Source organism: Chiloscyllium plagiosum, unplaced genomic scaffold, assembly GCF_037043375.1.
Source record: "Chiloscyllium plagiosum isolate Xiang-an unplaced genomic scaffold, Cpla_swu_hap1 HiC_scaffold_35, whole genome shotgun sequence".
NCBI lineage: Eukaryota > Metazoa > Chordata > Chondrichthyes > Orectolobiformes > Hemiscylliidae > Chiloscyllium > Chiloscyllium plagiosum.
Window position 1 is genome coordinate 25,239,349 of NW_028270173.1, and position 12,935 is coordinate 25,252,283.

Below are 12,935 nucleotides of genomic sequence, written 5' to 3' on the forward strand. Positions count from 1 at the left end.
AGACTTTTCCAGCTTTTTATTCTTTTCCAGATATAAACATTCATGTGAACAGCAGAGCAAGGCTAAAAAACACATTCCATTCTGGTTACATACAGATAAGAAGATTCACACGGGACTAAGCAACACCTCCATTCCGGTTAGATTCACACATGTATTGGGACATAATTTTTAACCGTTTCACCACATTCCACTGCTTGGAATTTTACACCACATTCCACTGCTTGGCCCAATACATGTGTTACATTATGCAATTCGTTTCAGTTAATTTCAGTTCAGTCAATTCAGTGTAGTTCAATTCAGCTCAGTTCAGGTCTGTTCAGTTCAATTCAATTGTGTTCAATTCAGTTCCGTCCATTTCAATTCAATTTAGCTCAGTTCCATTTTGTTCCGTTCAATTTGATTCACTTCAGTTCCACTCAGTTCAGTTCAGTTCAATCCCATTCAATTCTGTTAACTCCGCTTCAGCCTTTTGGACATGCCCACATCCTCCGCTGTACCCCAGGCAAGGGGTTCTTCGGCAGGACTGGGATCCTTTCTCAAACAAACTGCCACGTACATGCCCACATCCATGCCATCCCGGGACGGTCGGGACCTCCACAGTTTGTTCTTCTGGTTTCTTAGTCGTTTTCCAAAACATTGTTCTGTATCAAAATCTCTCCTCAATTGCGATTGACCCTGCTCGACTACGCCAAATGTTTTAAAAAATTCTCAAGGTCAGGTTCGTAGGAGAGTAGTCTGACACAGAACAAACGACCAAGAGGCGAGACTGCTAGAATATGGGCATTTTATTCCCCGCAGTGTCGCACAACGGGTCTGGTTTATGCTCACTCTACATGTTACAAAAACTGGGAGCCGTCAGTTCTTGTAGAGCGGTTGCCAACAACCCACGCTCGGCGGTTAAACGTAACCCCGGAGCAGACTCACCGAACTGGAGACTTTTCCAGCTTTTTATTCTTTTCCAGATATAAACATTCATGTGAACAGCAGAGCAAGGCTAAAAAACACATTCCATTCTGGTTACATACAGATAAGAAGATTCACACGGGACTAAGCAACACCTCCATTCCGGTTAGATTCACACATGTATTGGGACATAATTTTTAACCGTTTCACCACATTCCACTGCTTGGAATTTTACACCACAGAGTTACATCTATCCCACAACAGCAAGCACATCTTCTATGTCTACCCTATCAACACTTGCATTTAATCATTTCTGCTATCCCATCATCAAAATATCAATGGAAAATTGAAGTATGTACTGATTCTATCAATTAAAATTAATAGATAAAAAAATTGCAGCAGCATACGTCAGGATTCACGTAGGATGCTCCCAGTGAGTGTAGCTTTTGCATTTAGACAGAATTCTGAATCATTAAATGTCTCAGCAGTTGTAGTTTTTATCACTGTCACCAGAATTCATAGGTGCATTAATTAAAATGGGTTTTCCTCCACAGTATATTGGATGTTTTTTTTGTGAGGATTACATATTATTCTGCTGTCGTTAAAATCTGGAAATCTGAACAAACAACAAGAAATATGGCATGAACACAGTGGATCTGAGAGCATCTGTGGATGCTGTGTTAATGTTTCAAGACTAATACCATACCAGTTTGGAACTCAGAGGTTTTCCAGCACTTTCTTTATATATCTTACAGTTTGAGATAACCATTATAACTGATGCCACCTAAATTGCTATTTGATAAATGCCTGGTGAGCCTCTACACAAGCCAGTAATGAATGTGCAGTCCATTTAGCTCTGGCAATTTTGTTCTGTATACAACAATAACACATTTAGTACCTATAACATAATAGACATTTAAAGGCTTAGGATGTTGCTACTGCTGTTACTGCCATTTCTTTTAGCTACTCCAACAGGAGATTTGCTGTCCTTATTTTTTTCATTCACTCATGGGTGGTGGGCATTACTGGCTTGGCCAACGTTTATTACCTGTCCCTTGTTGCTCTTGAGAAGTTGTGAGGAGCAGCCTTCTTGAACCGCTGCAGTCCATTTGATGCAGGCGGACTCACATGCTAATAGGGAGGGAATTCCAGGATTTTCACCCAGCAATGGTGATATATTTCCAAGCCAGGCTGCTGAATAGCCAAGAGGCCAACTTTCAGGTGGTGGTATTGTTATGTATCTGCTGCCCTCGTCCTTGTACATGGCGATGGTCAGGGATTCGGAGTGTTCTTCCTGAGGTGCCTTGGTGAATTTTTACAGTGCCTTGGTGAATTTCTGCAGTTGTAGATGGTACACACTGCTGCTACTGAGCATTGATGGTTGAGGGAGTGAATGTTTGTGTGTTTCAGGACAATATCATTTGTCCTGAATGATATTCTGCATCTTGAAGCTGCATCCATCCAGACAAGTGGGGACTATTCCATCCCACACTCGACGTGCGTCGCACTGTCTGTTTTGCACCATTTTTCCACATCCACTGTAGTTTCTCTGCAACTGCTCTGTGTTTCCCACCATAACTATTCCCCAGATGGACCCCTCTTTCTAATACTATTCACTTTGTCCTCAAGGAAACTGAAAAATGGAGCGATGTAGGAAGATGTTAGGTTCGATGTCCAAAATGTTGGTCAAAGGGGTAGGCTTTAAGGGGAGACATAAAGGAAGAAAGGGAGTTTTCGGGAGGGAATTCCAGAGCTTAGAAGTTGAAGGAACAGTCAACATGGGGAGTAATTAAGATCAAAGATCCACTCAAATAGTGCATGCCTTGATTTTCTGCATTTTTGTTGTTAAAGTACAGGAGAAACAAGTGAAGTGGGATGAGAAAACAGTGTTGGCTGAGAGCTGGAGAAACAGTGTGCTGTATCACCTTGGAAGCAACCTTTGGGAAGTCTCGCACAGCCGCACGTTATTTTCGGACAATTAAAGTCAATGATGGGAAAGCAGGAGCAGGAAATAGAAATGGACAACTTTAGGAAGTGAACTTCCAGATGTGCTTAGATTTGTAAAACACAACACCCTGCCTAGTCACTTCAGTAGAGCTGAAAATGTGTTGCTGGAAAGGCGCAGCAAGTCAGGCAGCATCCAAGGAGCAGGAGAATCGACGTTTCAGGCATGAGCCTTCTTCAGGAATGAGGAAAGTGTGTCCAGCAGGTTAAGATAAAAGGTAGGGAGGAGGGACTTGGGGGAGGGGCGTTGGAAATGCGATAGGTGGAAGGAGGTCAAGCTGAGGGTGATAGGCCAGACTGGGGGTCTATGAGCAAAGGTTAAACAGTTTGGGACTCTACTCATTGGAATTTAAAGCAATGAGAGGTGATCTCATTGAAACGTATAGGATTCTTAAGGGACTTGACAAGGTAAATGCTGAGAGGATGTTTCCCGTCATGAGAGAGTCTCCCACCAGGGGACACAGTCTCAGAATTAAGGGGCATCGACTGAAGTCTGAAATGAGGAAGACCATTTTCTCTGTGTTGTGCGTCTTTGGAATGACTTGCCTCAGAGAGCTATGGTTATTTTTGGTTGAGATAGATTCTTGATCAGTATGAGAACGAGGGGTAATGGAGAAAAAGCTGATGTGAGGAATGTGGAAGCAGAAGTGATCTTTTTTGAACAGTGAAGTGGTTGAAGAGGGTGAACAGCCTCCTGCTATTCCTATTTAGAACATAGAACATTACAGCACAGTTCAGGCCCTTCGGCCCACGATGTTGTGCCGCCCTGTCATACTAATCTGAAGCCCATCCCACCTACACTATTCCATGTACGTCCATTTGCCTATCCAATGACGACTTAAATGCACATAAATTTGGCGAATCTACGACCGATGCAGGCAAAGCATTCCATACCCTTACTACTCTCTGAGTAAAGAAACTACCTCTGACATCTGTCTTATACCTATCTCCCTTCACTTTAAAGTTGTGTCCCCTCGTGTTTGCCGTCCCCATACTTGGAAAAAGGCTCTCCCTGTCCACTCTATCTAAACCTCTGATTATCTTGTATGTCTCTATTAAGTCACCTCCCAACCTTCTTCTCTCTAATGAGGACAGCCTCAAGGCCCTCAGCCTTTCCTCGTACGACATTCCTTCCATACCAGGCAACATCCTAGTAAATCTCCTCTGCACCCTTTCCAAAGCTTCCACATCCTTCTTATAATGTGGTGACCAGAACAGTACACAATACTCCAAGTGTGGCCATATCAGAGCTTTCCTGGTTCCGGAACTCAATCCCTCTATTAATAAAGGGGAATTAGGAATTAAGGATTCCTAGTGACAATGGTATGGCAAAGTGCTTCGAATAAGGGTTCAACTAATTTGTATACTTTTAATAATTGCAGTCCATGCATGTCTGTGATTATATCTAATATAGGTAACAGGTGTGAGCCAGCAGCCAAGCACCAGTCAAGTTTAATTCGTGCCTCGGCAGTCCTGTTATTTTTACTTCTGATATGCATTGTATTTTACATCAGAGGTAAGTAATGTGACTGAAGCTACTGATTGTTTCAAGTGTATTGCAGCTGATACAAAAGGGGTCGCTTGCTACTTCTAGCAGACATGGTTTTTGCCAGAGCGGGTTGAGTGTGATTCACACGGGGCAGAAAACCAATCTCAGCAAGAACCATTTGTGTCCCATTCATACAGACCCTGTTTTGAGTGTTGTGAAGGGGTAGGCCTGTAGGGTGAAATTTGCAAGTGGATGAAGTAGGTAGAAACTCTCTTGAAGCACAGATGAATTTTGTTTAACTCTCAGCCTTGGAAGTTCTTTAAATCTCCTGCTCTTGAAAGCTAAAGGAGAAAAATGTTGTGGCTGCAGCTGTCAATAATTGTTTTAAAAGAAAAACTGCTGGGTTATTTTGATTGAGGGCATCTCTTCCTGCAATAATTGTTAATATTTCCCGAAGAAGGGACTACGTGCAGCTGAGAGGCAATGTTGATATGAATATGTGAATGAACAGCAGAATTAGGACACTCAGCCCATTTAAAAAGATCGTGACTGATCTGAGTGTAAGCTCCTAAAATCCACATTCCCGCCTACTGCCAATTAACGAGCATCCCTTGTTTAGCAAGAATCCATCTATCTCTGTCTTAAATAAAACATTGCAAGACTCTGCTTTCAGCATCTTTGAGGAAGAGAGCTCCAAAGACCGATGGCCTGCCAACAGAAAAAAAAAGTTGCCTCATCTCTGTCTTTAATAGGAAAACCCTTATTTTTACACAGAGCTCCCTAGTTCTCTATTCTTCCACAAGAGGAAATATCCTCTGCACGTCCACCTGAGCAAGTACTCTCAGGGTCTTATATGGTTTTATACAAGTTCTTCTGAGTTTCTTCCATGTTAGAGAGGTGATGGCGTACTGGTGTTTTTATGGGACTATGAATCCAGGGACCCAGGTTAACAGACTGGGGACATGGGTTCTAATGTCTCCACAAGCTGTGCAATTTGAATTAAAAACACAGCCTGGAATTAAAAACTCAAATTTAAAAAAAAATTCCACCTGATTCACAAATGTCCTTGAAGGATAGAAATCTGCTGGCTTGCTCACAAGTGACTCCAAATAAACAGCAAGAGGTTGACTCTTAACTGGCCTAGCAAGCATCTCGGTTATTGAGTCGTAGAGATCCTTCAGTCCAACTCGTCCATGCCGACCAGATATCCCAACCATATCCAGTCCCACCCACCAGCACCCGGCCCATATCCCTCTAAACCCTTCCTATTCATATACCCATCAAGATGCCTTTTAAATGTTGCAATTGTACCAGCCTCCACCACTTCCTGTGGCAGCTCATTCCATGTGAAAAAGTTGCCCCTTAGGTCTCTTTTATATCTTTCTTCTCTCACCCTAAACCTATGCCCTCTAGTTCTGGATTCCCCCAACCCAGGGAAAAGAATTTGTCTATTTATTCCATCCATGTCCCTCATGATTTTATAAATCTCTAAAAGGTCACCCCTCAGCCTCTGATGCTCCAGGGAAAACAGCCCCAGCCTATCCAACCTCTCCCTATAGCTCAAATCCTCCAAATCTGGCAACATCCTGGTAAATCTTTTCTGAACTCTTTCAAGTTTCACAACATCCTTCCAGTAGGAAGGAGACCAGAAATGCAGGCAATATTCCAACAGTGGCCTAACCAATGTCCTGTACAGCCGCAACATGACCTCCCGACTCCTGTACTCAATACTCTGACCAATAAAGGAAAGCATACCAAACACCTCCTTCACTATCCTATCTACCTGCGACTCCACTTTCAAGGAGCTATGAACCTGTACTCCAAGGTCTCTTTGTTCGGCAACACTTAAATGTATAAGCCCTGCTCAGATTTGCTTTCGCAAAATGCAGCACATTGCATTTATCTGAATTAAACTTCATTCGGCCACTTCTCAGCCCATTGGCCCATCTGGTCAAGATCCTGTTGTCATGTGAGGTAACCCTCTTCGCTGTCCACTAAACCTCCAATTTTGGTGTCATCAGCAAACTTACTAACTGTACCTCTTATGCTCGCATCCAAGTCATTTATATACATGATGAAAAGTAGAGGACCCAGCACCAATCCTTGTGGCACTCCACTGGTCACAGGCCTCCAGTCTGAAAAACAACCCTCTACCACCACCCTCTGTCTTCTACCTTTGTGCCAGTTCTGTATCCAAATGGCTAGTTCTCCCTGTATTCCATGAGTTCTAACCTTGCTAACCAGTCTCCCATGGGGAACCCAGTTATATGAAACTGCTAAAAAGTTTTAGCAAGGAATGAAATCAGACAGACCACTTTGGACTGACTGAAGCACTTGCAACGGATCTAATCTTTTGGGTGTTTCTTGAGTACTTCTGACAAAAGTCGTATTTTGTTTTCAAGCTATGCTCATCAGGACAGTTCGCAAGAATACCAATTCATGGGGCGGCTAACCATAGATTAATACACAGGGCCCTGCCCTTTGCAGTTAGAAAAAGTGTGGGTGTGCATTGCCCTTGTTTGAACTTAGCAAAATCGCTGGGAACCATTTGCTGGTCTGTTTCTCAGGGAAATGCTTTGACCAATCAGAGTTATCCAACCTGGTTTAAAATTTAAGCAAAACTCAGCCATTAACTGTCAATCGTAACTAATTGTTAATGCCTCTACCAATCAGAGCCAATCAGCACTTTCCCTCTCATGCAGTGTAAATGCTGGTTTTCCAGGTCCAGGCAGCGGGCAGTGGAAGGGCATCGACTGCTAGGGCTGACCGCCTGCCCCTCTTCCGCGGTTATGTTAGAGCCCGGCTGTCCCTGGAGAAGGAGCACATGGTGTCCACCAACACCCTAGAGTTGTTCAGGGAGAGGTGGGCACAGCAGGGAGTGGAGTGTTTCCCCCTCCAACCTCCATTTTGATTTAATCCCTGCCCTCCCCTTCACTGTTTGATCAGGCAGCATTGCCCTTTCTGTGAAGGGCACTGCTTGTCACTGGCCACTTGGGTGTTCCCTTTCAAAAGCAAAGGAAAAGAAAATGCTGGTTTTCCCCTTGACCTTCTTACAAATTGTAAACGAAAGATGAAAAGAGTCGAAGGCATGAGTTTTTTTTTCTCAACAGTGCTCAAATTGTGTACTACCAAATGACTGTTTCCAATGTCTCTGTGAAATTGATTTGTCTGCCACTTCAGCAGAGCCGGGATAATAAGCAGGTTAGTAATGTATTGGAGCAAATCACTGCAGATGCTGGAATCTGTACTAAAAGTAACAAATGCTGGAGATCGCAGCAGGTCAGGCAACATCCACGGAGAGAGAGCAAGCCAACATTTCAAGTCAATATGACTCTTCGTCAGAGCTCCAGCACCAGCTCTGTTCAGGTTATTAATATAATGGGCGCGGTAGTTTTATCTGAGCCATTCATCATTGCTAGGCTGTGTGGTAAAGTCTGATGCAGAAAATGTTTTGGAAGAGAAGTTCCAGATGATATTCCAAACATCTGTCTGGTAAAAATCTTTGCCAAAGTCATCTTTCTCCTGCAACATAATGCATTGTATGTTTCCCATGAACAGACGGGAAATGGAGGAATTGGAATACAAGTAACACTGGAAGAGAACCTGATGAACATGGTAAAGTAAGTACCAGTGTCGCATACGTGTTAGAAATGCAACCTTTGCTAACAACCTTCATGTAACCTGTCGTTCACACAGAGATGGAGTTGGAAAATTCTGCTTTATTTCACTCTGTGACAGGTTTCAGTATCTCCTCAGCAAAACACATTCCACTTGCTGAAAGTGGAATCATATGGTCCTCGTGATACACACATTGACGAGGTTACCTATCCTCTGTTATGTTGTGTCTAGTACTAGAGTAAAACCAGCCCAAATCTCTTCTAGGCTGAAAGCGCACGGTTGAATTAATATCGTGTCTGAAAATGATCTGTTGGAGACAAATTGAACTTTAGACTTCCTGCAGTGCAGGAGCAAGCCATTTTGGCACGTTGAGTCCACATCCATCTTCGGAAAAGTGTCCCATCCAAGCCTCCCCCCAACCATATAATCCTGCATTTTCTCTGGCCAATCCACCTACCCCTGCACTTCTTTTGAATTGTGGGAGAAACCCCACACAGACAGGGGGAGCATGTGCAAACTCCACACAGGCAGTCACCCAAGGATGGAATTGAACCAAGCCACCCCAAAGAAGATTAGAAAATGATTGAAATTGCTGTGTAAAATGCCTTATAATGCTACATGATACACTTTAAACATGTTTGATAATACCAGACTAGGAAAGCTGTCTTTTTTTTAAAAAATCATGACTAAAACTTGCAGGTGTTAAAATGGAAATAATTCAACTGAGAATACTTTTTAATAAAATGCAAATTCATGTTATCAATTTTTGCTAATTGTTTACTCAATTTTTGGACCTTTAGTAAAGCTAATTGCTGGTCACAGACAACTCAATTTACATTTCTTTTTCCTTTAGCAGTTGAACGAGCCATTCTTAAAACATACTGACGATGAGCTAACATAAACGCAGAAATGACGAACTGGATCTAATCTGGAAATGATCTAATCTGCTGCCATTGAAGCCCTGCCTTACATTTCAGAGTCTGAATACCTTGGGACCAGGAGCACCTGGCTTAATGTTTTCCGCCCTTTAATTTTGAAAGGGGGAGAGTTACAGTTTTGTTTGTACTTTTGATGAGTTCAGAAACACACAGTTATGGGTTGGATATGACATTCTCAGGTTTAAACAACATTTTGAAACAGGAAGTGGGAATTAAGTGGTAATAGTTAGTGGCAATCTATTCCTAAACAAGAATTATCTGACTAGGTGTGAGGGGCTGGCATGTGGGTAGCTTGTAGGAAAATGGCAAGTGAATTGCTTAAAATTAATATCACATTTACTGCTTCCTTCCAGTGCACTTTTCACTTCCTGCCATTTTTTCCTGCCCAACACATTGTTGTTCTTTTGCTTTTAATGCTAGGATCCCAGGGTTTGTCCCATTTCAGTTACCTGTCCTTTTCAATCAACTGTCCCCTTTCTCCCATTGGTAGCAATCCTGCTGGGTGTATTGAGTGCCCACCTTCCAGTGCTGCTGTTCAGACAATCTCAGTCCCTCCCACCTCCCAGACTCAGTGGGAGAAACTGCCCAACCTTTTAGCTTTTGCCTCGGGAAACACTAGTTCAATCACTTGTCAGGTCTTTATCATTGACGTGATTTCGTGATTCGATTATGTCATCAGATTATACCCCTTTGTTTCTTGAAGATATGGTTTTAATGAAGTGCTGAGAGGTTGGAAGTGTGCAAATTATACTGAGACAAGACAAAATGGGTGGCATGGTGGTTCAGTGGTCAGCACTGCTGCCTCACAGCGCCAGAGACCCGGGGTCAATTCCCGCCTCGGGAGACTGTCTGTGTGGGTTTCCTCCGGGTGCTCCAGTTTCCTCCCACAGTCCAAAGATGTGCAGGTTAGGGTGAATTGGCCGTGCTAAATTATCCATAGTGTTAGGGACATTAGTCAGAAGGGAATGGGGTCTGGGTGGGTTACACTTCGGAGGGTGGACTTGTTGGGCAAAATGGCCTGTTTCCTCCTGTAGGGATTCTAATCCTAAAAATACTTTAAAATACTTCCACAGTGATAGTCAAAATTCAAATGAATTGCCTTCGGTGGGGATAGTGCCAAAAAGAAACTTCCTACAATCGGGGACAGCCCATCAAAACTTACCACAATTTGAGGGAGACATAAACAACTTTCATCCCAGGTTAAAACCTCACCCCCCACAGTTAGTGCAAGGTGTGTGTGTGTGTGTGTGTGTGTGTGTGTGTGTGTGTGTGTGTGTGTGTGTGTGTGTGTGTGTGTGTGTGTGTGTGTGTGTGTGTGTGTGTGTGTGTGTGTGTGTGTGTGTGTTTGAAGATGTTTTTCACTAGGTTTTTGCAGTTAATAAATTTGCACTTTGCCTCAACAAACCTTGTTGATCGACTCCTTATTGATCATAGCAAACACTTACATCTTCAGTTGGAGAGAGGAGAGAGGTATAGCCTCATGTGAAAATCTTGTGTGACCAATGGAGGAGGTTACCAAGGGGAACCAGTTCACCCCTTCTCACCCAGTTGTTAAAATTAGCAGTTTTTGTCCCACTCTCCCCACCAACACCCTGAATCCAACCCCCCCCCACACACCCCCATACCTTGCCCTGCAATGGGAAAAGATGTAAAACCTGCCTGCCTACCATCCCCCTCAGCTCCATCCATGGCCCCAAACAGTCCTTCCAGGTGAGACAGAGGTTCACCTGCCTCTCCTCCAGCCGAGGTTACTGCATCAGCTGCTCCCCATGTGGTCTTCTCTACACTGGGGAGACCAAACGTAACTTAGGGTACGGCTCACCAAGTATCTCAGCTCCCAGTCACTGCCCATTTTCATTCCCCTTTCTGACAGACCATCCTTGACCTCCTCCATTGCCACAACAAACCACACTGCAAATTGGAGGAACAATACCTCATCTTCCACTTGGGCAGCCTACAGCCTGCAGAATTCAAAATGGAGTTCTCCAATTTCAAATAACCCATTCCCCCGACTCCCTCCAAGCCCCTTCCACTCCCATTGACCAACTAGGTCATACACTCCACCTGGCTTCACCACCCTGACCCCGCCACACCCCTTTATCTGCAGCTCCCCCCACACCCACCCCTAGTCCTGAAGAAGGGTTACACCCAAAACATTGACTTCTCCACCTCCTGAAGCTGCCTGGCTTGCTGTGTTCTTCCAGCTTCCTGCTTGTCTACTTTGACAGAAGCCAGGCAACAATCGACAACAACTTACCCTTTCCTGAACTTCCAGAGCACGATGGCTCTGGTTAGCACTGCTGCTTCCCAGCACCAAGGACCTGGTTCGATTCCAGCCAGGGCAACTGTCTGTGTGGAGTTAGCATGAGCTCCCAGTGTCTGTGTGAGTTTCCTCTCTCTCTGTTAGTTAAAGTGAATGGATCAATAACTCAGTCAGAGCGCTGAATGAATGAATAAATATTGGAACCTCAATACAATGATCAGACCGCAAAGAAGAAACATTAGCAGCCAGCTTCAGGATTAACCCTTAGATTTAGAATGGGCTGGAATTGTAAAATAGCTGTAGCAACACAATGTAGCCACTAGGTGGCTCCAGAAATAAATCTCTGAATAAATTCTCATACAAATTTCAACTCTGGGGCAGTGTGGTGGCTCAGTGGTCAGCACTGCTGCCTCACAGCACCAGGGTCCCGGGTTCAATTCCAGCCTTGGGCTACTGTCTGTGCGGAGTTTGCACAATCTCCCTGTGTCTGCTTGGGTTTTCTCCCACAGTCCAAAGCTGTGCAGGTCAGGTGAATTGGCCATTCTAAATTGCCCATAGTGTTAGGTACATCAGTCATTCCTGAAGAAGGGCTTAGGCCCGAAATGTCAATTCTCCTGCTCCTCGGATGCTGCCTGGCCTGCTGTGTTTTTCCAGTATCACATTTTTCAACTCTGGTCTCCAGCATCTGCAGTCCTCACTTTCTCCTTGCATTAGTCAGAGGGAAATAGATCTGGGTGTGTTACTCTTCGGAGGGTCGGTGTGGACTTGTTGGGCCGAAAGGCCTGTTTCCACACTGTAGGGAATCTAATCTCTAATCAAATAATACCTTAGGAAATCGGAACAGAGGGAGGCTATTCAGCCCCTTGAGCCTGCTCTGCCATTCAACAAAAGCATGGTGGATTTCACATTCCTCATCTCCATTTTCCTGTGTTATCCCCAGAACCATTGATTCGCTAACTCAACAATAACCTATCTCAGCCTTATATATACATATATGTATGTGTGTGTATATATATATATATATATATACACACACACAAAGACTCTGCCCCCACAGCAGTCTGTGGCAAGGAGTTCCAGAGACTCTTAACCCACTGAGAGAAAAAAAATTCCTCTTCACCTCAGTCTTTAAGTGATGTGCCTTTACTCTGAGACTATGTTCCCTGGTCCTCAACTGCCCCCAAGAGGGGAAATGTCCCCTCAGCATTTACCTGCTCCTTAAGAATCCTATCTGTTTCAATTAGGTCCCCTCACATTCTTCAAAACCCCACACAGAGGGGGTTCACCAGGGTGTTGCCTGGAATGGAGGGTTCTAGCTATGAGGAGAGGTTGAGTGGAATATGATTATTTTCATTGGAAAGAAGGAGGTTGAGGGGGGATCTGATTGAGGCCTACAAAATCATGAGAGGTGTAGACAGCAAGACAGGCCAGAGTGGGGGACTCAAATACGAGGGGTCATGAGTTCAAAGTGAGGGGGGAAAAGTTTAGGGGAGTTATGTGTGGAAAGTTCTTCTCGCAGAGGGTGGTGGGTGCCTGGAATGCGTTGCCAGTGAAGGTGGGAGGGGCGAGAACGATAGCGCCATTTAAGACGTATCTAGACAGATACATGAATGGGCAGGGAGCAAAGGGATACAGATCCTTAGAAAATAGGCAACAGGTTTAGACAGAGGATCTGGATTGGTACAGGCTTGGAGGGCCGAAGGGCCTGTTCCTGTGCTGT

General features: G+C 44.2%; 1 protein-coding gene across 2 annotated transcripts in view; it reads left to right on the plus strand.

The window, feature by feature from the left end:
- LOC148140475 (uncharacterized) overlaps positions 1-10,484 on the plus strand; it is a 38,650-nt gene extending 28,166 nt beyond the window's left edge. The window contains exons 8-10 of one of the 2 annotated variants that reach the window (XM_087979411.1): positions 4,322-4,423; positions 7,955-8,016; positions 8,871-10,484. In XM_087979411.1, coding sequence (XP_087835537.1) covers positions 4,322-4,423; positions 7,955-8,016; positions 8,871-8,915 — 209 coding nt within the window. In that variant the 3' untranslated portion in view covers positions 8,916-10,484. Of the gene's footprint in view, positions 1-4,321; positions 4,424-7,954; positions 8,017-8,867 lie in introns of both variants that reach the window. The other variant, XM_087979409.1, reaches the window with a different exon arrangement.
- The last annotated feature ends 2,451 nt before the right edge of the window (positions 10,485-12,935 follow it).